We start from the raw sequence: 25,281 nt of genomic DNA on the forward strand, positions 1-25,281 counted from the left end.
CCTCATTGCTGCAGCCAGCTGATAGCAGAAAGCGCCTCAACCCCATCGTCCAGTGTCTCCTTGGCTGAGATGAGGAGGCTGTAGGAGAGGCTAAGAAGAGTCAGGAAGGGGCTGTAAGGGACCAGTGGGGCAGGGCACTGCAGCCCGGGGCAAATTCTTACTGATCTTGGCAGATCTTTTTTTTTTTTTTTTTTTTTTTTTGAGACGGAGTCTCACTTTTTCGCCCAGGCTAGAGTGCAGTGGCCGGATCTCGGCTCACTGCAAGCTCCGCCCCCCGGGTTCATGCCATTCTCCTGCCTCAGCCTCCCGAGTAGCTGGGACTACAGGCACCCGCCACCATGCCCCACTAATTTTTGTATGTTTTAGTGGACACAGGGTTTCACCTTGTTAATCAGGATAGTCTCAATCTCCTGACCTCGTGATCTGCCCGCCTCGGCCTCCTAAAGTGCTGGGATTACAGGCGTGAGCCACCGTGCCTGGCCAGCAGATCTCTTTTATTATCCACAAAGACCTCTTCTCTACTGTCACCCTTTCCCTCCCCACCAACAGTATCCTGGGAGCCTTTTCTCCGATTGGCCCTGGGAATTATTCATTTAAGGCATTGGATTTCCGGAACTTGGAACTTCCCTTTCCTGGGGATGTGGGTGGGGTGTTGCTGAGAACACTTGGGAGGGTCCATCAACGACCCATCAAGAGAGGCGAGGCCGGCACCTCAGTGCAATGCGCCAGCGGGGTCGACAGCTACCCCAGAGAAACAGGTGGAAGCTCAGACACTTAGCAGGATTTCGGGGGTTCACTTCTCTGCATCAGTCCGTCTCTGGAGAAGGTCACAGGCGCGTCATCGTAGACTTTTGGTTGGCTCAGAGTTCCCTCGACAGTGGCATTTCCAGCTCAGAAGTTCAGGGTCTAGTCTCCCTGCAGGAAGATGGTGAGTGACAGAAACGCATCCCCTCGCCTGTTCCAGTGCAGCTCCTCCACTCACTCCTTACAGGGTCCCTGCCAGCAGCGAACCTTTCCCAGCCATTGATTCCTCATCTCAGGGGTTGGGATCCTAGCACCCCCTTTTGGGGGTGTCCTAGGATGGCAGATGTGGGATGGCCTGGCGTGTTCAGCCCAGTGCCTGTCCACGGCCCCTTGAGGTAGGCATTTGCTTCTTGCCTTCTCTGGCTTTGAGTTCAGTTGTCCCCATATCTCCCTGAGGATCCAAAAGGGGCTTTTTAACTCTGCTCAATGAGAACTTTCCTTGAGGCCCAACATATGCCTCCAAAGAACCCGCTTTTAGGGGGCATGCAGGCCAAGGTTTATTGCAGTAAAAGGGGGTGACACAAAGCTTACTGCCTTCCCCTCAAATTCCCCACCTCGCCATCCCGCCCTCATTGCCTGCCCCTTGTGGAATTACAGTCATCTGCTTGTTATTTGTGATTTCCACTCGCCTTCAAGCTGTTCCAGGCAATGGCTGAGTTTCATCACCTTTACAACCCTAGGATTGGGCGCACAGCAGGTGCCCGGTGAATGCTTGCTGAGTTCATGCTGTAATCCTTGTCCTTTAATTTCATTTAACATTTTCCTCTTTGACAAAGATAGAACATGCTCATTGAAGAACATTCTTACCACACAGAAAGATATAACAAAAAGCAACCTTCACAAACATCCTCTGAAGTCCCATTTCCCAGACATAGCCGGGGTCAAGGTTTTAGAGAACGCCATCCTTCCGGACTTTTCCTTATGCACACATAGATATATAAGTGCTGGGTATGTGAAGAATTCTATAGAAATGACATCTCACCATGCATTCCATTTTGCAATTTTTTTTTTTAAATCACAGAGCTCTTTCCATGTCAACAAATACAGATCCGCACATTTTTTCTGATAACTGTGTACTATTCTTTCTATCAATATCCTGTGATTCATTTACCAAAGCAGTTGACTGAAGTCTTTTTTTTTTTTTTTTTTTTTTGAGACGGTGTCTCACTCTGTCACCCAGGCTGGAGTGCAGTGGCACAATCTCGGCTCACTGCAAGCTCTGCCTACCAGGTTCACACCATTCTCCTGCCTCAGCCTCCCAAGTAGCTGGGACTACAGGCGCCCGCCACCACATAGAACATAGGCTAATTTTTTGTATTTTTAGTAGAGATGGGGTTTCACCGTGTTAGTGAGGATGGTCTCAATCTCCTGACCTCATGATCTGCCCGCTTCGGCCTCCCAAAGTGCTGGGATTACAGGCGTGAGCCACCGTGCCCGGCCAACTGAAGCCATTTTTAAAGGGTTTCCACACTCCTTCTATCATAAACTATGCTGTGGGGCATGTCCCTCTGTTCATCTCTATGCCCCTGTCCACCAAAATTAGTGGGACCAACCCCTTTTACAGGATACCAACCCCATTTATAAGTAGTTTACAAGATGCTACTTTGCTTCTGTGAACTTATCTGTTTGTTTTATTGTTGGTTTTTTGGTTTTTTTGAGATGGAGGTTTTGCTCTTGTTGTCCAGACTGGAGTGCAATGGCATGATCTCGGCTCACCTCAGCCTCTGCTTCCTGGGTTCAAGCGATTCTCCTGCCTCAGCCTCCCGAGTAGCTGGGATTGGAGGCATGCGCCACCATGCCAGGCTAATTTTTCTGTATTTTTAGTAGAGATGGGGTTTCTCCAAGTTGGTCAGGCTGGTCTTGAACTCCCAACCTCAGGTGATCCGCCTGCCTGGGCCTCCCAAAGTGCTGGGATTACAGGCATGAGCCATCACTCCCAGCCAAACTCATCCCTTTGTAAACGTCAAGTTGCTCCTGTGTGGGCCAATGATCCTGGGAGCTGCCTGGGTTTCCTAAAATGGGGGTAATGATCTTTTATGACAAGGGGCAACCTGAGCAGTGACCAGTGCCTCTCTTGCTCCAACAGGACTGTACGCTGCATGAGGACAGGAAGGGCTGTTTCTTCTAGCCCCTCCCCTCCCCAGGACTCCTCACGCAGGGCCCTGCACACGGAGAACTCGGGGTGGCTGCTGACGGCAAGAAGGGCTGAGGCAGGAGCCCCAGGCTGACAGCGCTCTGTCCCTCAAACCTGCCAAAGGTCGTCGCCAGGCTTTATACTCATCTTCTCAGCCACCTAGCTCCCCTGGCAGTAAAACATCATTTTCTATTAAATGAGATGTCTGACATTTACCAAACTTTTATGTGACAATTTAGAAGGAACTGGTTGCATTAAACAGCCTTATTAATATTGCAGTAACATGATTAGGGGAACATCATGGCTGTTAGACCACAGGGTTCTGATTTATGAGCTCTGGAGGCACAGAGGTCCCCATTGACCAAAACACCTTCCGCTCAATTCACGTACAGTTATCGAAATCCAGAGACAAAGTCCTGTGATCACGCAGCCCTACAAAGCGAGGGTGGTGTTGAGACCTCTTCAAGGACTCTGGACTCGGCCGGGCGCGGAGGCTTCACGCCTGTAATCCCAGCACTTTGGGAGGCTGAGGCGGGCGGATAATGAGGTCAGGAGATTGAGACCATCCTGGCTAACACGGTGAAACCCCGTCTCTACTAAAAATACAAAAAATTAGCTGGGCGCGGTGGCGGCGGGTGCCTGTAGTCCCAGCTACTCGGGAGGCTGAGGCCGGAGAATGGCGTAAACCCGGGAGGCGGAGCTTGCAGTGAGCTGAGATCGCGCCACTGCACTCCAGCCTGGGCGACAGAGCGAGACTCCATCTCAAAAAAATAAATAAGTAAAAATAAAAACAACTCTGGACTCTGTGTTTCCAACCAGGAAGTGCAGAGTATGCTCGTTAGACTTAAGGGGATTAGCACTGCAGGTGGGGGAGAGGAGGTTGGGGGGTGAGAAGGGGAGGATTGATTGCAGGAGGGGGAGGGAGGTGAAGAAGGGGAGAGGAGAGTGGGGAGAGGAGAGTGAGGAGAGGAGGAGGGAAGAGGGCAGGAGGAGGGGAGGGGAGGAGGAGAGGGGGAAGGACAGAAGGAGGGGAGGGCAGGGAGGAGGCAAGAGCCAGTCTGGAGGGAGTGAGCCCGTGAGCTAGGGCACAGAGGGCAGGGGCTGGGCTTCAGCATCCATGAAGAACTCAATTCTTCAGTGACAGAGGATGTTTCTTTCTTTTTCCTCTGGTTATAAAACAGTTGATGTTCATTATAGAAAAGTGGAGCTACAGATAGGGAAAAAGAAGAAACCAACCCACGTAGTCCCACGGCTCCCCGATGACCACTGGTGGAAAATGGCGCCTGGTATTCATGATGACTCACATCCAGATGTTCCTTCTCGGGGTTTTGAGAGGCTGGTTGGGCCCTGAGGCTCCAAGGAGTGCCCTGAAGGCCCCGGTGAAGTGTTCCTGGGGCGCTTTAACCCCAGGGAGCTCTGAGCAGCCAGAGAAAGGGCCGAGGTATCTGAACCTGTGAAGGACAGGAGCGCCCAGAAAGCTGGTTCCTAGGGTGTCCCCCGCCACATCTGGGGAAAGCCCTGCCTGGCCTGGCTCCTGGCCTGGCCCTGAAGCCTAGGTTTGAAATTGTAGCTTAATAATCCACAGCTGCGCTTTTGGTTGCCAGGGCCCTCCTGAAAAACTAAAGAAGGCCTTGGCAATTTGGGAGAGCTCTGGGAAGCAGGAATGAGGCCAGGGTCTGGGGAGGAGGGTGGAAGAGGAAGAAAGAGTCTCTGAGGGCACTGGCAAACCCCAGCTCTGAGCCTGCACCCTCTCCCCGCTTTCTTGGACTCCTGGGGGCTGTGGATCTTGGCCTCTGAGTCCTGCTGGGCTGCTGCTCTGGGCTGACCCACCCTCCCGCAAGGCTCTATGGAAAGTGCCTTACCTGCTTATCTCCCGCCATCTGGAACATCCCCCTGAATCTCTCTGCCTCATCGCCTGGTCGTCCGTACCAAAAGCCATTCCTCTGATTCTAGTGTTAGTCCTGGCAGAGTGGCTGCAGTTGGCTGTCTTAGGTGTGGGAGAAAATCATTGTTCAGCCAAGAAGGAGGTGGGGGGTGGAGGGTTATCCCTCAGGCTCTTCAGCTCAGGAGCCTATGCCGGAGAAAACTGGGAAAGCATCCTTATTTGTTGGCCCAGGTGAAGAGCAGCCAGGCAGGGCAGCCAAGGTGACTCCTGGATCCAGACCCAGCCCCTGGGAGCCACGCCAGTCGGGGAGATGGCACGAGGAACTGGCGCCCGCAGTGTCACTAGGACTGGGTGGCTGAGGCCCTCAGGCCTATCCTGTTGTGGGCATACAGTGGGATTCTCTGCCTGAACCCAGAGTGACTCAGCACCATGCTCATGGCTGGGGGAACCAGTGTACAGAGGGAACCCCCGGGAACCTGGAGGGTGTGGCAGCAAATAGGAGCCATGGCTGCATCCGAGGTGGAAGGAGGCCAGTTGGGTCACATGGCAAGAGGGACTCCCAACTCGAGGTACAGTTGAGTCTGATGGTGGGATGAGAGCCCCGGTGGCTGCCTCCCTGAGTAGGATAAGCGGCCCCTGGGGGATCTGCCCAGGCAACTTTCTGGCCCCTTGATGTGGGCCTGAAGCTTGGAAATAGCCTGATGGTGTCCAGGCAAGGCTGAGGAGGAGGATGGCAGGAGCGTCCAGGGAAGCCAGGCAGGCTGGCTCAGGGGGCCGTTACAGGCACCACGTGACCCCAGCATTCATCACATACTGGCTTAATGTGAGTGTGTATGTGTGTGGGTGGGGGGGAGAGAGAGAGGTTTGTTTTTTTTGTTGTTTTTTTTTTTTTTTTTTTGAAAGAGTCTCACTCTGTTGCCCAGGCTGGAGTGCAGTGGTGTGATCTTGGCTCCCCTCAACCTCTGCCTCCCAGGTTCAAGCAATTCTCCTGTCTCAGCCTCCCGAGTAGCTGGGATTACAGGTGCCCACCACCATGCCTGGCTAATTTTTGTATTTTTGGTGGAGACGGGGTTTCACCATATTGGTCAGGCTGGTCTTGAACTTATTGGTCAGGCTGGTCTTGAACTTCTGAGCTCAGGTGATCCACCCATCTTGGCCTCCCGAAGTGCTGGGATTACAGGTGTGAGACACTGTGCCCAGCCGAGATTTTCAATCAAAGCCACTATATGGCTCTGATGAGATGGAGATGACAGCTTCCCTGTGCGGCAGCCAGACGGGACCGAGCGTAGGCTCCCTTGGGTCACTGCTTGGCCTCTGACATGTGCTGTCCTCTTCTGTCAAATGGGGATCTAATCCTACTGGACAGGATTGTGCAGATTAAAGGAAAAGCTTCTAATAGTGCAAACAAAGCAAGCATGGCCTTTGCCCTCACAGAGTCTACTTGGAGCTCAAACAGAGCAAGCATGGCTTCTGCCCTCATGGAGACTCCAGCAGCAGGGATGGCTCAGCCTGCCAAGTTTCATGATGCGGGTGCACGCGACGCCAGGGAGGACTTGGCTGGGAGACACCGCCCATCGGAGGCTGGTTTCGTTCTCCCTGATGGGGGTGGGCCCTGCAGAGGGAGCAGGGCCTGTTAGAGGACTCCAGGGCAGAGGGTGCCTTCCTGATCCAGGACCCTCCAGCCCTTTGTCCCTGTCCTATGGGGCTGGGGGACCATGTGGTTGGCCAGCAGATGCAGGGACGGTTGCCTGGAATCCCAGTCTCAGTGGCTGAGCCAAGGCACCCTGGACTCCCCAGGTGTGGCTGTGCCTACACAGGGCTGCCCGGGCTTCTCAGTACTCATGGCTGGCTCTTGCCTCCCAGGAGACACGGACATCTGCCCATTCATCCCAGTTGTCTGTTTGCTTTGGAACCAGGAGCATGATTTACGTCCGAGTGCATTTTTATGTTTTGCACCAAAGGTTTTAAACAGTTCCTAGACAAAACAATTCTATTTTAATGCACAAAATTCCTATCTTGGGTTATCTTCTTTATAGCCACATATGTTTTATTAGTTTATTGTTATTGGCCTATCTCCTTGCTAGAACATAAGCTCCCTGAGGACCAGGGCACACCTGTGTAGCACTCTGTTCCTGGTGCCTACCACGGGGCCAGGCACGTAGGGAGGCCCCGGAAACAGGTTGGGAGGGTGCACAGACCGGTGTTTGCAGGGGCCAACTGTTTACGTAGCTCTCCCTTTGCGGCAGCTGCTCTCCGCCCATCTTTCTCTTAATAGTTATGGATTATGGAAAAGAAGAACAAAGCGCATTAAGAGGTTCCCCTACATTTGATTTGAGGAAGTTTTCATCAGAACGGCTCCATTGATTGGCCTTTCGCGTACAGCCTTATTCCCTTCTCACAAAATGAATATTGCCTTGTCTCCTTGAGAAAAATTGATTTCAGCCAGAAAGGAGAAGAGCAATCTCCCTCCTCCCCTTCTTCTTCTTCTTCTTTTTTTTTTTTTTTCCTCCTGCTGAGATGGAATTTATCTCTTAGGTAGGTGGGGGGAACCAGGAATAATTGGACCAGAAGCTAATTCCCAGAGATTCATTGTCTTGAAAGCTCCCACCAGAATGTGGGAAGCTTGCCTTGAATTGCATGCTAATGATAAATGACAACTCTAACAGACCGTCACATTGAGATGTTTAGTCCTTCCTGCTAGGAGATGACACATTAATTTTCTCTCAGATTTACATTGGATTCTTAATAAAATATCGGTGTTGGAATATGACAAGTGAGGGGCCACGGAAGCACCAGGTGCCACTTGGGAGGCGTGGACTTCGGCCAGAGGAGACAGTGGTGGGGCTGAACATGAGCCAGGCACTGGGTGGCATTGGAGCAGGGCTCCCATCACTGTGCTGGGCTGGGGCTTACGTGGCCTGGCTGCACTAAGCAGCAGGAATGGCAGGCCCTCTTTCTTGACGATAGTGTTGAATCCAAAGACAGGTGATGCCATTAACCCTCTCTCATCTTAAACCCCTTTTTCTTTGGCTCATCACTGACCAAATGCTTTCAGCGTAATAAGTGAAGTTTTCTATTTTTAAGAAAAGTTACTGTTTCTTGATTAATTTGCTCATCTGATGAGCATTTATGGAGTGTTTGCTGTTTACAAGTTAGGAAGGTAGAGGAGGCAGAAGCAGCAGCCAGACGTGCCAAGTCTAAGTGGTCATACCACTTCCCGGCTTCAAAACCTCCAGTCGCTTCCATGCCCTTGAAAGCAATGTTCGGAATTCTCAGAGGACCCACAAAGCCCCGGGATCTAACCCCTCTGCATGTGCTGTTCCCTTTGTTTGGAAGGTGCCTCTCCTTGTTCTTTTTGGCTGACTTTTACTCTCTTCAATCTCTCGGTCTACTATCACTTTTTCAAGGGGCCGGGCAGTGGGGGTCATAACCCTCTGCCCCAGTCTGGACGCAGCCTCTCTGTAGGATGCTGTCAGGTGCCCTCTGCTTTTTTTTTCCTTGTGCTTACGGAGTTGCACTCTCCAGGTTAATTTATGCTCTCTTACATTTTATGCCACATTTGTATTAAGATCGGAGTCCTCGCTTTTCCTTCATTGCTGTTAATACACGTGTACCCTTGGTTAATTCGTGTCTCTCATCACTCTTAGAGGAAAATCCACCCTGGTTCAGGAGCCCACATTACTTGGGGTGAGCTGCTTTCTTGCCCCATCTCCTGGCCCTGCCCTGTTCTCCGCCTGCCAGCCTCTGCCAAGCTTCCTCTTCAGGCCCGGGCCTTGCCACGCTCTCTACCGAAAGCCCTTCCGGGAGCCAGCTTTCATGTCCTTGCCTTCACCTCCGTTTTCACCCAGATGCTGCATCCTGGGAAAGGCCTCTGGGCTGCCCATCGCCACCCACTGACAGCTGTTATCAAAAGAACTCGTTTGCCATCTCTGGTGGGTCCCCTTCCCCTCCTGCAGCTCTGGGGCCGGCCCAGGGCGGGCCTCTGAGCATCACTGTTCTTCCTCCCTACAGGACTGCAAGCTGTGCAGAGGCAGGGCTGTGGCACCCTCAGCACCCCACATGAATGCTCGGCCGTGATAGCTGCTCAGTAAATATTAACTGAACAAATCAGTGAACGTCAGTGTAGAGTTTCAAGCCGAGGCCCTGGGAGCCCTGGGCAGGTGCATGAAGGAGGTGTTCCTGCACTCTTGCTCTGGAGCGAGTCTTCGTCATTACGATCCCTCTGAATGGGCAGCCTCTTCTTTTCAGGGACCTCCAGGGACAATTTATATGAACAAACTGTGGTTTAACGGTCTTGGGAAATACAAGTTGACTTTTTTTTTTTTTTTTTTTTCTTTTAGACAGTCTCACTTTGTCACCCAGGCTGGAGGGTGATGGTGTCATCATAGCTCACTGCAACCTCCACTTCCCAGGTTCAAGTGATTCTTACACCTCGGCCTCCTAAGTAGCTGGGATTAAAGGCGCCTGCCACCACGCCTGGCTAATTTTTGTAGTTTTAGTAGAGATGGGGTTTCACCATGTTGGTCAGGCTGGTCTCGAACTCCTGACCTCAGGTGATGCTCCTGTCTTGGCCTCCCAAAGTGTTGGGATTACAGGTGTGAGCCACCGTGCCTGGCCAGAAATACAAATTGACTTCTGCCTCTGAGTTCTGGAAGCCCTAGCCACCCCTCATCCTGTTCTCAAGCCTCCACAAAATCATCATGGCCCTAGAGATGGAATCTAGGTCTGCCCCGACCTGCCAGCTTCTCCTCTTGCTTGACTTTTTGTGGTCAGCCTTCCTAGGGTTATAGCAAGGATTAAATGAGACTGACTGCATGAAGCACTAGCTACAGGATACAGCCATTGACTGTCCTTGCTTTTATTCAGAAAAATGAGGCCGGGTGCAGTGGCTCACCTCTGTAATCCCAGCATTTTGGGAGGCTGACGCAGGTGGATCATTTGAGGCCGGGAGTTCGAAACTAGCCTGGCCAAAACGGTGAAACTCCCATCTCTACTAAAAATACAAAAATTAGCCGGGCATGTTTGGTGGGTGCCTGTTGTCCCAGCTACTAGGGAGGGTGAGGCAGGAGAATTACTTGAGCCCAAGAGGCGGAGGTTGCAGTGAGCAGAGATCACGCCATTGCACTCCAGCCTGGGTGACAAAGCGAGACTCCATCTCCAAAAAAAAAAAAAAAAAAAAAAAAAAAAAAAAAGAAAAATGAAAGCATGTGCTAAATCTCTGCGAATGAAGCTCTTTGGAAGTGCCAGCTTCTGGGTCCTGCCCATTGAACACAGCAAGAGCAGGAGCAATCACGGCCGTCTTGTGGCTTGTGGGGGGCTTTTAGGCCGACGAATCTATCTAGTCGTTTGTTCTCCGATAAGAAAACCTCTTTTACGATTTTCAATTTGCCCTTATTTTAATGAAAAGAAGCTGGGGTTGGACCGCCCAAGAAGGAGCTAATCAAATAAAGCAAATTGGTGCTACCTTCTCCTTGTCCTTATTATTCCTATGGCTCCAGCTGGAATTTATTATGAGAAGCAATTGGTTTTCATATCTGGCAGATTGCAGCCTGGGCTGGGCCTGTCAGCCTTTTCTTCCCCCTCTTTCCATAAATAGCTGAGAGTGGCCAGGCTGCGCGGTGTGGGGGAGGACGCGGAATGCTTGTAACCAGTTTTCTTGTTTGGTGTCCCCCAAATCGTGAAGACCTCTGTAAACAAGTCAGAAGAAGTCTCCTGGTTGAAAGTTAATAAGCCAGTTCCTTCCTGTGAGATTCGGGCTGTCGCCGTGGCTTCTCGGGGTTCCGTGTGGCGTCCTGTCAACCTTGCTATGTGCAAGGCATCAATTACCGCCCTCGCTGGGTTTGTGCGAGGGAGAGATAAGCAGAGTCTCATTCCTTCATCGCACTTTTTCCCTCCCCTTGCAACAAAAGGAAGAACTACAATTTAAATCAGGCTGAGCCCGTCCTTGCTCTGTATGAAGTGTTTCGCCATGAGCAGTTCTTGGGGTCCCCAAAGTACCATGAATGTTGCAACTATAGAAGGGGAGGGGTAGCTGGGATGTGCCAGGGATTTGAAACAAGACATCAGGAAGGGGTGCAGTGGGGCAATTCCCTGGTTCTCCCCTTACTGGCTGTGCGACATTGGGGAAGTTACTTCCCTTCTGTGTGCCCCAAGCCTTCTCACCCTGTAAAATGAAGATAGTAATACCCAGCTACTAAAGTGACTGTCAGACTAAAATGAAACATGGGTGTAAAGGGTCCTCCCCGGCACCTGGCACAAGGTCCATGCAGAATAAACAGCAACTCTTCTTGTTGTCGCAGTTGTCCTGGTTGTTACGGACATTTTAGTCCAGGCCACGTACCTCTAATGGTGCATGGAAATCAGGCCATTCCGTGTTGGAAAGATCAGAGAGAAAGGTGCAGGTGCATGAAATATGTAAGCTGCAATAAAGGGTGACATTTCTCATTTTCCAACTGCCCACTGGAACAGAGATTCAGCACTGGCCTCAGGAATAGTGTCCACTCTTCTAGGACACTGCAGGCCCTGTCTTGTCACAGGAGCCTGATTGACATCTGGGGTCAGGGCTTCCAGCCAGGCCCTTCCCTGTGCCTTGTGGCAGGAGCGACAGGACCAAAGGCATTGGGAGGAAAGAGCAGAGCTGACCTAGGGTTTGGGTTCCAGTTGGAAAAAGAATTCTTTAGAAGCCATGCAGATACTGTTCCTGGAGTCCCACTGGGAACTGGGACATCATCTGTTCTTAAAGGGGTGCTGCAAGTAACAGATCTTATGAATTCAGTGAAGCAATAGCCAGTCACCCTGAACAGAGCTTATTGCACAAAATCTGCTGCCTCCGGGCCAGGACTGGGGGAATGGGCTGACAGGAGAAAGATCCACCGCAACTCCACGGATCGCTGGAATAGCAGGCTGGGTCTCAGCTGTCTGCACAGATGAAATTGGTGGTTGTTGAGGTCCTGGAAATGATCGGTTAGTGACAGAGAAAGTGGGGGTTTGGGGGAGAGGGGCCATGAAGCAGACCTGTCTTGGATGCATTGATTTCTAAAGCAAGACACTGGAAAGAGTGTCCACACTTTTTATTTTGCAGAATTAACCTAGTCTTCAATTCAATCCCCAGCTGCTCCATAAATTTCTACTTAATGTCCACACGCAAAATATCTCAAGAACACATCACCCCTCTGATCTTCAGTTATTAATCATCTTTTATCTACCTAATTTGAAAAATATCACTCCCTAAAGTGATAGGTGAGCCTGTGAGCTGCCAGTGTTTGGGGATGGCCTCTCCCATGGGTGGGTTTGCCAGTGCACCTTACAGTGCACCATTTCATTACTCGCTCAGTCCCTTCATTGTTACTCCTCACAGGAGAACCCTACAAAAAGAGGACAAGTCTGTTAGTACAGAGAACATGTGCTGTATGATAGGCAGCACGCTGGGTACTTTGCACACATCCTACTCACTAAAACAGAGAGACCAAGGAATTTGTTCAAGATCACACAGCTCTTAAGGAGCTGAGCTAAAATTTAAGATACAACCTAGATCTCACTCCAAATCTCATGATAATCTTTTAAAAAATATTCTATTATGGAAAATTTCAAAAATCTACAAATATAAACAGACCAGCATAATGAATTCCCATATGCGTATCATTCAACTTTAATATGGTCAGTCTTATTTCTTTTTTTTTAAAGTGAAAAAATTTTACTATAGAAATCCTGGATAGTGGCCGGGCGTGGTGGCTCATGCCTGTAATCCCAGCACTTTGGGAGGCCGAGGAGGGCGGATCACGAGGTCAGGAGATCGAGACCATCCTGGCTAACACGGTGAAACCCCATCTCTACTAAAAATACAAAAAAATAGCCGGGTGGGGTGGCGGGCGCCTGTAGTCCCAGCTACTTGGGAGGCTGAGGCAGGAGAATGGCGTGAACCCGGGAGGCGGAGCTTGCAGTAAGCTGAGATCGCGCCACTGCACTCTAGCCTGGGCGACTGAGCGAGACTCCATCTCAAAAAAAAAAAAAAAAAAAAAAAAAAGAAATCCTGGATAGTTTTATAGGATTCAAAGGGAGAGATGCATCTGAAGCTTGGGCACAGAATGGCAACAGGGGTGAGACTTGGTGGTTTACAGCAAATGGGCTGAAGTCAGATAGTCTGGATTTGAATCTTGACTCTCACACTTACTAGTCCTCTGACCTTGAAAATTTGCTTAAACACTCAGTGTACTCAACTCTGAAATGGATATAAGAGCAGTGCTTCCTCATAGGTAGTTCTGAGCATTAAGCAGTTAATACATGTGAAGAATAGAACATGGAATGACCAAGCCTCGCTCCAGGGCAAGACTGGAGGAATTCCTTCATGGTTCCTTCCCAGGGCTCCCAGGGGCTTGGCTTGAAACTCTGTGCTGATGTTCACTGATTTGTTCAGTTAATATTTACTGAGCAGAGCCGAGTGTGGTGGCTCACGCCTATAATCCCAGCACTTTGGGAGGCTGAAGCGGGCAGATCACCTGAGGTCAGGAGTTCAAGACCAGCGTGACCAACATGGTGAAACCTCGTCTGTACTAAAAATAGGGAAATTAGCAGGGCATGGGGCATGCACCTGTAATCCCAGCTTCCAGGGAGGCTGAGACAGGAGAATTGCTTGAACCCAGGAGGTGCAAGTTACAGTGTGCCAAGATCATGCCATTGCACTCCAGTCTGGGTGACAGAGCGAGACTCCATCTCAGAACAAAACAAAATATATTTACTGAGCAGCTATCATGGTCAAGCATTCGTGTGGGGTGCCGTGGGTGCCACAGCCCTGCCTCTGCACAGCTTGCAGTCCGGTGGGGAGGACGGACAATTTTATATCAGTGCCTGCTACTCGGTAAGCACTCAATAATTGTTGGTTATTTGAATTCTTGTTGTTATTATATCACGGTCAGTCTTATTTCGTCCATACTCTCCCATTCCTTCCCTCAACGTTATTTGGAATCATCTCTCAGACATTGTATAATTTCGTCAGTAAATATTTCAGTATAATTCTCTAAAAGATAAGTTCTCTTTTAAAAAAAATACTTCTGCACTACACTGATCACTGTTACAAATGAATAATAATTCTAAATCTCATTACATACCCAGTCACTGTTCAACATTTCAGTTGTTTCACAAATGCCATCTTTCATTTTACAGTTTGTTTGACTCAGCCAGTATCCAAGTAAGGTCTACATATTGCAATTGGTTGATTATTTCTTCGTCTTTTTCAGTCTATATGTTCTCATTCCAGCACACTCCTGCTCTTTTTTTCTCTCTTACTCATTCTTCCTCAGAGAATTGGTTAAAGAAGCCAAGTCATTCGCCCCGTAGAGTTTTCCATAGTCTGGATTTTGCTGACTGTATCCCCATGACATCGTTTACCATACCATGTCCCAGTGCCCTCTGCAGATGGTAGAAAGTGGAGTTTAGAGCAAGAGTTCTGAATAGCTTCAAGGTCAAGTTTTTTGTTTTTTGTTTTTTCCCAGCAAATTATACCTCCATCAGGGGATGTCTTAGTCCATTTGTGTTGCTATAATGGAATACCACAGACTGGGTAATTCATAAACAATAGAAGTTTATTTGGCTCACGGTCCTGGAGGCTGGGAAATTCAGGAGCATGGCACCTGGTGAGGGCCTTTATACTACATCATCCCATGGTGGAAGGTGGAAGGGCAAGAGAGGGCAAGAATGAGAGAATGAGAAAGAGAAAGGAGGAGGGGGCCACCAGACTCACTTTTATAAAAAAGCCACTCCTGTAATAACTAACTCACTCCCAAGATAATGACATTAATCCATTCATGACCTAATCACCGCTTATTAGGCCTGACCTCCCAACAGGGTTGTAGTGGGGATTAAGTTTCTAACACATGACCTTTTGGGGGACACATCCAAGCCATAGCGGAGGACACATACTATCTGGTTGTCTCCCTTTTGTGACGTCAGCCACCAGTGATGATCCATGCCCAGATCCATTCATTCATTAGGGATTACAAAATCATGATATTTTAATTCTCTCATTTCTTCTTCATTTATTGGCTGGAATACTTTTATAGAAAGTCCTTTCTTCTCCTATTTGGTAACTCAAAAGAACAGTTTTTACAGGGAAGGTAGGGTATGTGCCTAATTCTCCCCTGCTTTTTAAATACTTTTTTAGTTTTCAAAATAATGTATTGGGTCACTAGCATCTTCCAACAATGAGCAATTAGTTTTTTGTTTGTTTGAGGACTATTATGAACTCATGGATTTAAACATATTTAATGAATTTCAGTCAAATGTTGATGTTCAAATTGTCCCATCTTTGGTTAGTGCGAGCCTCTTCAAGTTGGTTCTGGAGTCTTTTTTTTTTTTTTTTTAAATTGAGATGGGGTCTCACTCTGTCACCCAGCTGGAGTGCAGTGGTGCTATCTTGGTTCACTATAACCTCCACCTCCTGGGCTCAAGTGATTCTCTCACCTCAGCCTCCTGAGTAGCTGGGACCACAGGCATGTGCCACCACATCTGGCTACTTTCTTGTAGAGACAGGATTTTGCCATGTTGCCCAGGCTGGTCTTGAACTCATGAGCTCAAGCAATCTGCCCTCCTCAGCCTCCCAAAGTGCTGAGATTACACATGTGAGCCACCACACCTGGTCTGGAGTCCTTTTCATATTAGTTTAAGTCTTCCATACAGCTAACATCATACTTAATGATGAAAGACTATATGCTTCCCCCTAAAATGAGGAACAGGGCAAAGTGTTGATTTCACCACTTCTATTCAGCATTGGACTGGAGATGCCAGCCAGTGCAATAAAGCAAGAGAAAGAAAAGCATCCACAATGGGAAGAAGAAAGTGAAGCTACCCTTATTCACAAATGACTTAATTATATATGTAAACTATCCTAAAGAATCTACAAAAAAATTTACTAGAACTAATAAATAGGTTTAGCAAGGGTCACAGGATAACATCAACATACAAAATTCAATTGTATTTCTATATAGTACAAATGAACAATCCAAAAATGAAATTGAGAAAATAATTTCATTCACAGTAGCATCAAAAATAATAAAGTGCAGAGGATAAATTTAAGTTACAAAGTATAAAACCCATATATTGAAAACTACAAAGTCTTAATGAAAGAAATTACAGATTTACCTGGATAGAAAGACATTCCATGTTTTGCAATTGGAAGTGGTTGGAAGACTCAATATTGTTAAGATGGCAATTCTCTCAAAATGATTTCTAGATTCAGTACAACTCTGATGAAAATTCTAGGAGCCTTTTTTCCTCAGAAATTGTCAAGCTAACGCTAAAATATATATGAAAATACAAAGGACTTAAAATAGCCAAAACAATTTTGAAAAAGAAGAACAAAGTTGGAGGACTTATAGTCCCTGATTTCAGAACTTTTTATAAAGCTACTACAATCAAGATAGATAGTATTGGCATAAAAATAGACAATGGAACAGAAGAGAAAGTTCAGAAATAAAATCTTATGTTTATGGTCAATTTATTTTCAACAAAGGTGCAAAAGCAATTCAGTGGAGTTGGGAGTGGAGAAAACAGGCTTTTTTAATTCAAAAAATGGTGCTGGGATAATTGGATAGTCAATGACAAAAATAAACTTGACCTTTACCTCACACCATATGCAAAAATTCACTCAAAATGGATCATGACCTAAATGCAAGAGCTAAAGATATAAAAGTCTTAGAAGAAGACATAAGACATGTTTATGACCTTGGGTTAGGCAAAGCACCCTTAGATGAGACTAAGCACTTTTCATAAAAGAAAAAATTAACAAATTGGAACTTACCAAAGTAGAAAATTTTACTCATTTAAAGAAACCATCAAGCCATTAAGAAAAGGAGGAAACAAGTTATGGATTGGGAGAAAGTATTTGCAAATCATATGTCTGATAAAGGACTTGTATCTAGATTATATGTAAAGAGCTCTTAAAACTCAAAAAACAAGAAGACAACTCAATTAAAAATAGGCAAGAGATTCAAATAGATTCAATGTCTATTCGAATGACTAACAAGGACATGTAAAGGTGCTCAACATCATTAGTTATTAGGGAAATGCAAATTAAAACCACGATACACTCACTAGGATGCTTATAATCCAAGAGACAAATAATGTCAAACGTTGGGAGGATGTGGAGAAATTGGAACCCTCCTCCATCCCTAGTGGTAATGAATGGAAAATGGTGCCGCCATGGTAGAAAACAGTCTGGCAGTTTTATTTTTATCTAATAAGATGTAAGTATCTTTCACATATTGTTGCTGGGTTTTGAATCTTGGTCAAGAAAGTTTTCTCCACTTTCAGGATATAGAGAAATTCACCTATGTTTTCTTGTAGAGTAGGTATGATTTTATTTATTACATTGAAATCTCTTGACTGTTTAGCATCAGTGCTGCTGTATGATGTGAGGGGTAGACCCAGTTTTGTCTTTTTCATATGCCTTCTAGGTCTCCCGATTTCACTTATGAAAAACTTGACCTCTTCGGCCAGGCGCGGTGGCTCACGCCTGTAATCCCAGCACTTTGGGAGGCCGAGGCGGTGGATCACTAGGTTAGGAGATCCAGACCATCCTGGCTAATACAGTGAAACCCCATCTCTACTGAAAATACAGGAAAAAAAAAAAAAAAAGCCAGATATGGCGGCGGGCACCTGTAATCCCAGATACTCTTAAAAAAAAAAAAAAAAAAAAAAAAAAAAGGGCGGGCGCGGTGACTCACACCTGCAATCTCAGCACTTTGGGAGGCCGAGGCGGGCGGGTCACGAGGTCAGGAGATCGAGACCATCCTGGCTAACACCGTGAAACCCCGTCTCTACTAAAAATACAAAAATTAGCCGGGCGTGGTGGCAGGCGCCTGCAGTCCCAGCTACTCGCGAGGCTGAGGCAGGAGAATGGCGGGAACCCGGGAGGCAGAGCTTGCGGTGAGCCGAGATCCGGCCACTGCACTCCAGCCTGGGCGACAGAGAGAGACTCCGTCTCAAAAAAAAAAAAAAAAAAAAAAAAAAAAATTGACCCTTTTCCCACTGACTTGAGATACCTCCTTAATTGTGTATCCTAAATTTGTGTATGGAAGTGGGATTATTTCTGAATTTTCTATTCTGTTCCATTGGCTCGTCTATGCATGTGTAATTTCCATACTTTTTAAGATATGAAAGTTTTCTTGTATGTGTTAATAGCTGGTAACGCTAGCCCCTATACCTTGGGCTTCTTTTGGGAGGTTTATTTGGCTATTCTTAGTGCTTCTTCCTTTCAAATAAACTTTAGAGTAAAATGTTCTAGATCCAGAAAAAAAAAATCCTGATGGGATTCTCATTGTTACGACGTCGCATTTATAAATTAACTTGGGAAGATTGACATTTTAATGATTGCGACTCTACCTAACCAAGACATGTTATGTTTTTGCGTGAATCAAAACCTACTCTTGTAGGTCTTTTAGAATATTTTTAGAGTTTTTATTTTTAGGTTTTGGGAATTTCTTGTTAAACGTATGCCTAGGCATTTGATTTTGTTTCTCTATAGTAAATGGGGACTTCCATCGTTTCATCAATCTATCTAGTCAATAGTTTATATTTTAATTATCTAGCCAAGATATATATATATATATATATATACACACACACACACACACATACACACACACACCCACACACACACACATACCTACACACATTCATACAATGTCTATAAGCTATTGGCTGATAATCTATAGGCTAATAGCATATAGATATTTTATATACTTCTCATATATAATATGTATCATACACAGTCTTACCCTGTGTAATCTATGCAGTCTTACTAAGACTGTATTATATATATAATACATATAATCTTATAGAATATGTATCTATAAGCCAGTAGCTTATAGATATTATGTAGATATTATATCTTTCTTGGCTAGATAATTAAAATATAAGCTAACTTTATACCCATCTCTTTACTGTTACAATTTGTAGTAGGTTTCCATTGATCCCATGACCTTTTCGCCATGTTGCACTGAGCGCTATTGGTTTTGCTGGCTATTAATCTCTTAGATAAAAGGTTTCCTTGGCTAGAAACCTCTGTAGTGAGAATGAAGCTCCCTGTTGTCCTCGTGTTTTTCTTGACATGCCTCTGCATGGCTGCGGTGGAGGTCTCAGAAGGTTTCCCTGTGGCTGTCTCACACCATCAGCCTTCGTTCAGCTTCCTCGGAAGGAGATCCCGCGATGAAGACTTGAGTGTGAACAGTTTATCTGAGAAGCTATCCCAGGAAACAGCAGTCAGGGCATGTGGAAGTGAAAGAGGGGGAGGAGGAATGCAAATGAAGGGCCATTCCCCCTGCAAGTCACCACTGTGGGAACTGGAGCTTACAAGGAGGGTGACCCCCTCCACTGGGCAGGGAAACCTGGGATTGCCCCAGAGTGACCCCAGCCACAGGGCAGGGAAGCCTGGGATTGCCCCAGAGTGACCCCAGCCACAGGGTAGGGAAACCTGGGATTGCCCCAGAGTGACCCCAGCCACAGGGCAGGGAAGCCTGGGATTGCCCCAGAGTGACCCCAGCCACTGGGCAGGGAAGCCTGGGATTGCCCCAGAGTGACCCCAGCCACTGGGCAGGGAAGCCTGGGATTGCCCCAGAGTGACCCCAGCCACTGGGCAGGGAAGCCTGGGATTGCCCCAGAGTGACCCCAGCCACTGGGCAGGGAAGCCTGGGATTGCCCCAGAGTGACCCCAGCCACTGGGCAGGAAAGCCTGGGATTGCCCCAGAGTGACCCCCTCCACTGGGCAGGAAAGCCTGGGATTGCCCCGGCGTGACCCCAGCCACAGGGAAAGGAAGCTTGGGATTCACCCACCAAATCCCTGTCCGTCGGGTAAGGGGTGCTTTCAGGGCAGTAATGATCACCCAGCTGGTAGAGCAGAACAGAGACTGGCCCCACAGCCTGTGCTAGCCCAGCAGCCTTAGGGGCAACCCTGGAGTCGGACCAACTCAGCGTGTATCCTGCCTGAACACTTTGTGGCTAGAATGGTTTGATTATATGTTGGGAATGATAATAACACCTACCTCACAGGGTGGGTGCAAGGATGCAAATAATATGGATCATAGTTATAGGTTATAGGTACAGGTACGGATATAGACTTAGGTATAAATGATACAGATGCACAAGTGGTGTGCTCCACCGGCACCGGGCACACAGTAAGTCAGCAATAACTGGAAGTAGGTGACATTATTAAGTTGCAGGGCTTCCATGCCTGCTCTACGAAGCTTCTGTTATCCTCTCCGTCTGCAATTCCATTCCTATTTTCCTGCTGTTCTTGTAGGAGGGGGACTATCTTTTATGCCATCATGAAGTGTGTTAAAGTCCTCCCCTGACTGGACCCTGTTGTCTAGCCCACCTGTCATTCCTCCCAGAGCAGGACCCCACTTCCCTCCTCTGATGCCTTCCCAGCAGCTCTGACTTGCTTTTTTTTTTTTTTTTTTTTTTTTTTGAGATGGAATCTTGCTCTGTCACCCAGGCTGGAGTGCAATGTCACAATCTCAGCTCACTGCAACCTCTGTCTCCCGGGTTCAAGGGAGTCTCCTGCCTCAGCCTCCCGAGTAGCTGGAATTACAGGCGCCTGCCACCATGCCCGGCTAATTTTTTGTGTTTTTAGTAGAGATGGGGTTTCACCATGTTGGCCAGGCTGGTCCCAAACTCCTGTCCTCAAGTGATCCACCCACCTCGGCCTCCAAAAGTGCTGGGTCTGACTTGCTTTTGATTCTTTTCTGGGACGGCAGTACAGCCTAATTTTCTTTGCCTTGAGGGGCACAGGGGCCCTTCTGCAGCCTGTCTTTCCCCTTTGCTGTTCCTAGGACCCTGAGTTGTGGTAAGGGCCTTCCCCATCACACAGAGCCGAACAAGTTCTATTAAAATCAGATTGGCGGATTAAACACTATTAGGTTGCTCATTATTGCAAGTTAAAATGATGATTCCATTTATTAAGGCCATTTAAGCTGGACATTTAAGTTCCCTGTGGGATTGTATCCTGCTGAAAGTGCCAGATGACAGGGCTACTCTCAGAATGCCAAAGGGTGGGTCACCGGAGGAAGCTGGGTTTCCTAGGGTGAGTGCGGTTGTGATTCTGATTGTGTACATGACAGTGTTTGAGAGAGTCCCCTCTCTGTGGGTCATACCACTTACGATGTGGGAACAGTTTGCCTGAGGACACTACTGAGGTTATTAGTCATATTTAGAAAGGGCAAGGGATGGAACAAACCACAGTTCATGTCTTAGCTCACGAGAGGCTGGATTGGATCAATGTCGGGTCTTCTCCTGTGGATGGAGCATCTTCATTCTCCAGTAACAGAAAACCCATCCACAGAAGAAGACCTGGCATTGCCACACTCTCATGAACGTCTTCATTCGTTTTTGGAGAGGATGAGCCACACACAGAGCCTGCCTGTTTGATTAAACAAGTTCCCTTGCTTATTCCTTAGGCAGTGGTCCTAAGCACAGTCCGTGGACCTCAGGCACCTTCTAATTGGTCTTTCAGGGGCAGGGAGGACTTACAGCACTGTGAAGATTAAGGACAAACATCTGGAGAGGGGCTGAAGTGGGAAGAGGCTGGCATCGTTGGCCCCACGCACGAGCCTACCTGCCATTTAGAAATGGAAGCGAATTGTAAGGTTTCCAGTGCAGACTTGTAAGCGGGAGACAGATACCGGCGGGTGACAGCGTTGTGACAAGCACGTGGAGCCATTTCCTGATTGTTTTAGTCGGTACAGACTTAGGGAGGAAACCAACACTGACACAAACCAATTGTGCCCTGATCGGGAAACAATGAAGTATCGGGAGTCGCTGTTGAAAGTCTGTAATTTCCAGCGGAATTGCTGTTTAGTCATCATACTGCCACTGAATGACATAGTCAGGCTGGGTGGAAACTACAATTAGCTGCAGTCACCCTGGTGGGGCTGTTTTTTCCCCACAGACAATAGAATATGAAGCCATCAACAGCCAATGTTCTGTGCCACTTGTGAAATGGCCCATCGTTCGTAGCAAGAAGAAAAGAAAGGGGCTGGACGGTCTTGCCCCAGCCCTGAGGGGGACAGATGGCTGACTTGTGGTTTCCTCGCCTCCGCCTCCGTTGTAGCAGAGAAACATACAAGCCGTGCTGAAGAAGCCACTTCATTTGCCTTATTTGTATAAAGAGCTCTCTGGCCTCAGCTGAGAGTGAGATGGCAAGCCTGCGCTGGCCTCGTGGCGCACAGAATCACCGGCGTTCCTCTTCCCCTGCCGCACGTTCAGGTGCAGAGTGGCGCAGCACTGCGGGGGGTGCTGCTGGCTTTTGGGGGAGTCTCCCTTGAGGTTGGATCTGCCCACAGCTACTGAAACTTTATTCTGAAAGCAGTTGATTGCCCTCAACTGCTAGAGGGGTTTAGTTCTTTCTCTTCTTGGAGTTTCCAAACCCAAATATGTGACCTGACCACTGCATCTGCAGATATGCACGTCATCAGCCTCTCCTCTCTGTGGTGGACGCGTGTTTTCTTTTTGGAAAATTCAAAGTTCTTTTTCTTTTTCATCATTACAAGAATGACCATCTAACTCTTAGCATTTAGCGAGCAGGCAACTATTTCCCTGAGATACTCTGGCTATGGACTGAATAGATGACTTTACCTGGCAGTATCTGAGACCCCTGACAGCTGAAGCCCAAATGGGAAAGAATCGGGTACTTAGCTTGCTTGGGAAGCAAGACTGCAGATGCTCTTTCATATCTAGCAGTAATCTAAATGCAGGCAATGAACCAAGAGCATTTGGCCTCGGTGAATAGCTCTGCCATTGGTCTGTTCTTAACATAGTCATCTAGCGTCTGCGTTAAACTTATTTATTTCCTAATGCTGGGTGATGGATTAAAAGATGTGTAGAAAATCCTTCCACAAGAGATAAGATATTGCAGGCTGCCAAGATACCCCTGGCTCTTTTTGCTTTCTGTCTCTCTTTTGCCTACTTTTCAGTGCAGAGCTCAGGCCCCCACATCGTATATCCTGATTACTCTGTGGTTATTACTGAGGGGATGTTTTTTAAGCCTATCATTGACACATTTAATTCATTAGGTACCAAATCCAAAGCAAATTTTGGCTGGCCATAAAACATGGTTAATCCAGGGAGCTGCAATAAAAGGTGAAAAATTATGTTCCAGCAAATGTGGAATATTGCTTTTCTGTAGAGACTTTTACTGGTCGACGATATCTTTCTTCATAAATTTTTCTTCTGCTTGGTGCTCTTGGTAACTTAACCATTTGTTGTTTCCAGACCACAGAATGGCTCAATGATACTCTACAACAGGAAGAAAGTGAAATACAGGAAAGATGGGTATTGCTGGAAAAAGAGGAAAGATGGGAAAACGACCAGAGAGGACCACATGAAACTCAAGGTCCAGGGAGTGGAGGTAAACAGCAGAAAAGGTTCCCTTGGTGCACAAATGTCATTTGCAGGCTGCAGTGGAGAATGGAATTGCTCGGAGTAATTTGATGCGAGTCACCTCTGTCCAAAGAATTTTTGTTTGCCAAGACCCTGGTTTTGCTTTTGTTTCGTTTTTCTACCTTCTTACCCTATAGTCTCCATTCAAGTTTTCAGTGAAACTGGATTGAACTAAAGCATTCCTGTTTCCTGGGAGTCATTGGTATATAGATGGGGATTTGCAAGGTTCCTGCGGACTCATTTGTTGTATTTATCACAGAAGAGCCTCTGGGTGCATTGAGAGTTTGCAAAGTGTCAGGGAAGAGGGGAGGCAGCGTAAGGAACTTCCCTCTTGAGGTGACCCTGGCCTCCCCCTGCTGAGCTGGTAGACCCCCGACACAGCCTGGCTTCACCCCTCCACCGACAAACCCTGGGTGTGTCAGCCTTACTAGAGGTTTGAGATCATTAAATGGGATCACAGGTGTGTGTGATTCTTGCATGGTTGGGGTCCTGCAGAAACATCTTGGGATCTTGGGCCGACTTCCGGTTTTGGCCCTTGGGTAAACACTGGTTTCCTTGCTGTTGTTTTCACCCCACAGGCTCTCCATCTTGGGCAGCCATGGAGAAATTCCCTTATTCCTCTTTGCCGTCATTAGAGGGCCCAAGCCATGTGTCACAGCAGTAGAGGGGGAGGGCATGAGTCCAGGTGAAGTCTTGGCCTGCTAGTCAACGGGCACCCACTTCCCTGAGTCCTTACTGGTCCTGGGAAGGAACTTCCCCTGGAAATAGGGAAAGTGCCACCTTGGGCCCAGAGCTGAGAAGCTGGCTTATGATCCACCTGTTATTTCAAACTGGTCAAAGAGAGGCATTCTGGAGTCTGTTGGTGTGTTGAGTTTGCGAGCATACTGGATGGATAGCTAGGACCATAAACCCACTTGAGTTCAATGGGTTGCCCTTCCACGCCAATGTTTTTGGTGACGTGCTTTGTCATGATGACTTTTTCTGTATTAATCATGTGCTTTTATGGCTGTTAAAAATAGCATCAGATGGCTTGTATTACATGACCTCACAGAGAGATGACTTTTGTTTTATTATTTTTTTTAAATACCTAATAACAATGCTTTATGGAGATGCACAAAGAAAAGCCTCTATCCAAGAAATTCCAGTTCCCTGCACTCTCCTGTGCTCAGTGTTTGCACAGTGTGGTTTAATTGACTGCACGGAACATTAAAATGCAGATTACCCCAAACACACTGCTCTGGACACACCTCTAGGACTGTGACCGGTGATTGTACAAACCCATTAGCCATCATCGCAGGGAGCCAAAGGAGGCAGGGCTTGGTTCTTCCTGGGAGGACCCTCATCTCCTATGCTGGAGGAAGAGGTAGAGAGTGAGACAAAGCTGGGTGGGGCCCCCAAACAAGGAGGCTACTCGCACTGGGAATAATAGGGCTGCAGGAAATCACACTGAAAGTCACAGTAGCTCCTATGCCCGTAGGCCCCTGGTATATTTCATCTTTAGTAATACGTAAATCAGGAACTTCTGCTTGTGAGTAACAGCAGGGTGGAATTCTTCCTCAGCAGCAGCTGAGAAGCCGAGGGGAAAAAACAACCCACAGTGTTCATTTTCTTTCCTCATGTTATAAATTAGAATTGTCGCTGGATGGAATCAGAATGATTTATGGCTATTTTTAGGCCATATTTATGTTTGGAGTTATTTGTGGTACTCATACTTGCAGACAACAGTCTGTCCCCTCAGAACTTTGGGAAAGGGAGACGGGCAGGATGGGGAGGGGTTTCCAGGACCTCCTGACATGGATGGCAGTGTGGGCAGTGGGAACGGCCAGCGACATGATGCTTGCTTTAGGTTCTCAGAGAGAAGCCACCTACTATGATGCATTATGTGGTGGCCTTGCCCATGAGCTCAGGGAGTTGTCCCACTGAGCCACTCAGCAAATATGGACCCTGTGTGCCTGCTCTGTGCAAGGCGCTGTGGTGTCTGCAGAGAGAATAGGAGCCATGTTCTCTGCCCCACGGACTCATGGTCAAGTTG

At 47.6% G+C, this 25,281-nt stretch overlaps 3 protein-coding genes across 11 annotated transcripts in view; 2 read left to right on the top strand and 1 right to left on the bottom strand.

Annotated features, from left to right (window-relative positions):
• Window positions 1-25,281, bottom strand: part of DNAJC11 (DnaJ heat shock protein family (Hsp40) member C11) — a 708,487-nt gene that overhangs the window by 602,191 nt on the left and 81,015 nt on the right. The gene's annotated exons all lie outside the window — the stretch shown is intronic.
• The window catches only part of CAMTA1 (calmodulin binding transcription activator 1), a 1,003,074-nt gene that overhangs the window by 474,156 nt on the left and 503,637 nt on the right, over window positions 1-25,281 (top strand). For all 9 annotated transcript variants that reach the window (XM_050786880.1, XM_050786872.1, XM_050786886.1 and 6 more), the window contains one exon: window positions 23,082-23,217. In XM_050786880.1, the coding sequence (XP_050642837.1) occupies window positions 23,082-23,217 (136 nt within the window). The remainder of the gene's footprint in view (window positions 1-23,081; window positions 23,218-25,281) is intronic.
• VAMP3 (vesicle associated membrane protein 3) overlaps window positions 1-25,281 on the top strand; it is a 707,779-nt gene that overhangs the window by 167,329 nt on the left and 515,169 nt on the right. The gene's annotated exons all lie outside the window — the stretch shown is intronic.

Source organism: Macaca thibetana, chromosome 1 (assembly GCF_024542745.1).
Source record: "Macaca thibetana thibetana isolate TM-01 chromosome 1, ASM2454274v1, whole genome shotgun sequence".
NCBI lineage: Eukaryota > Metazoa > Chordata > Mammalia > Primates > Cercopithecidae > Macaca > Macaca thibetana.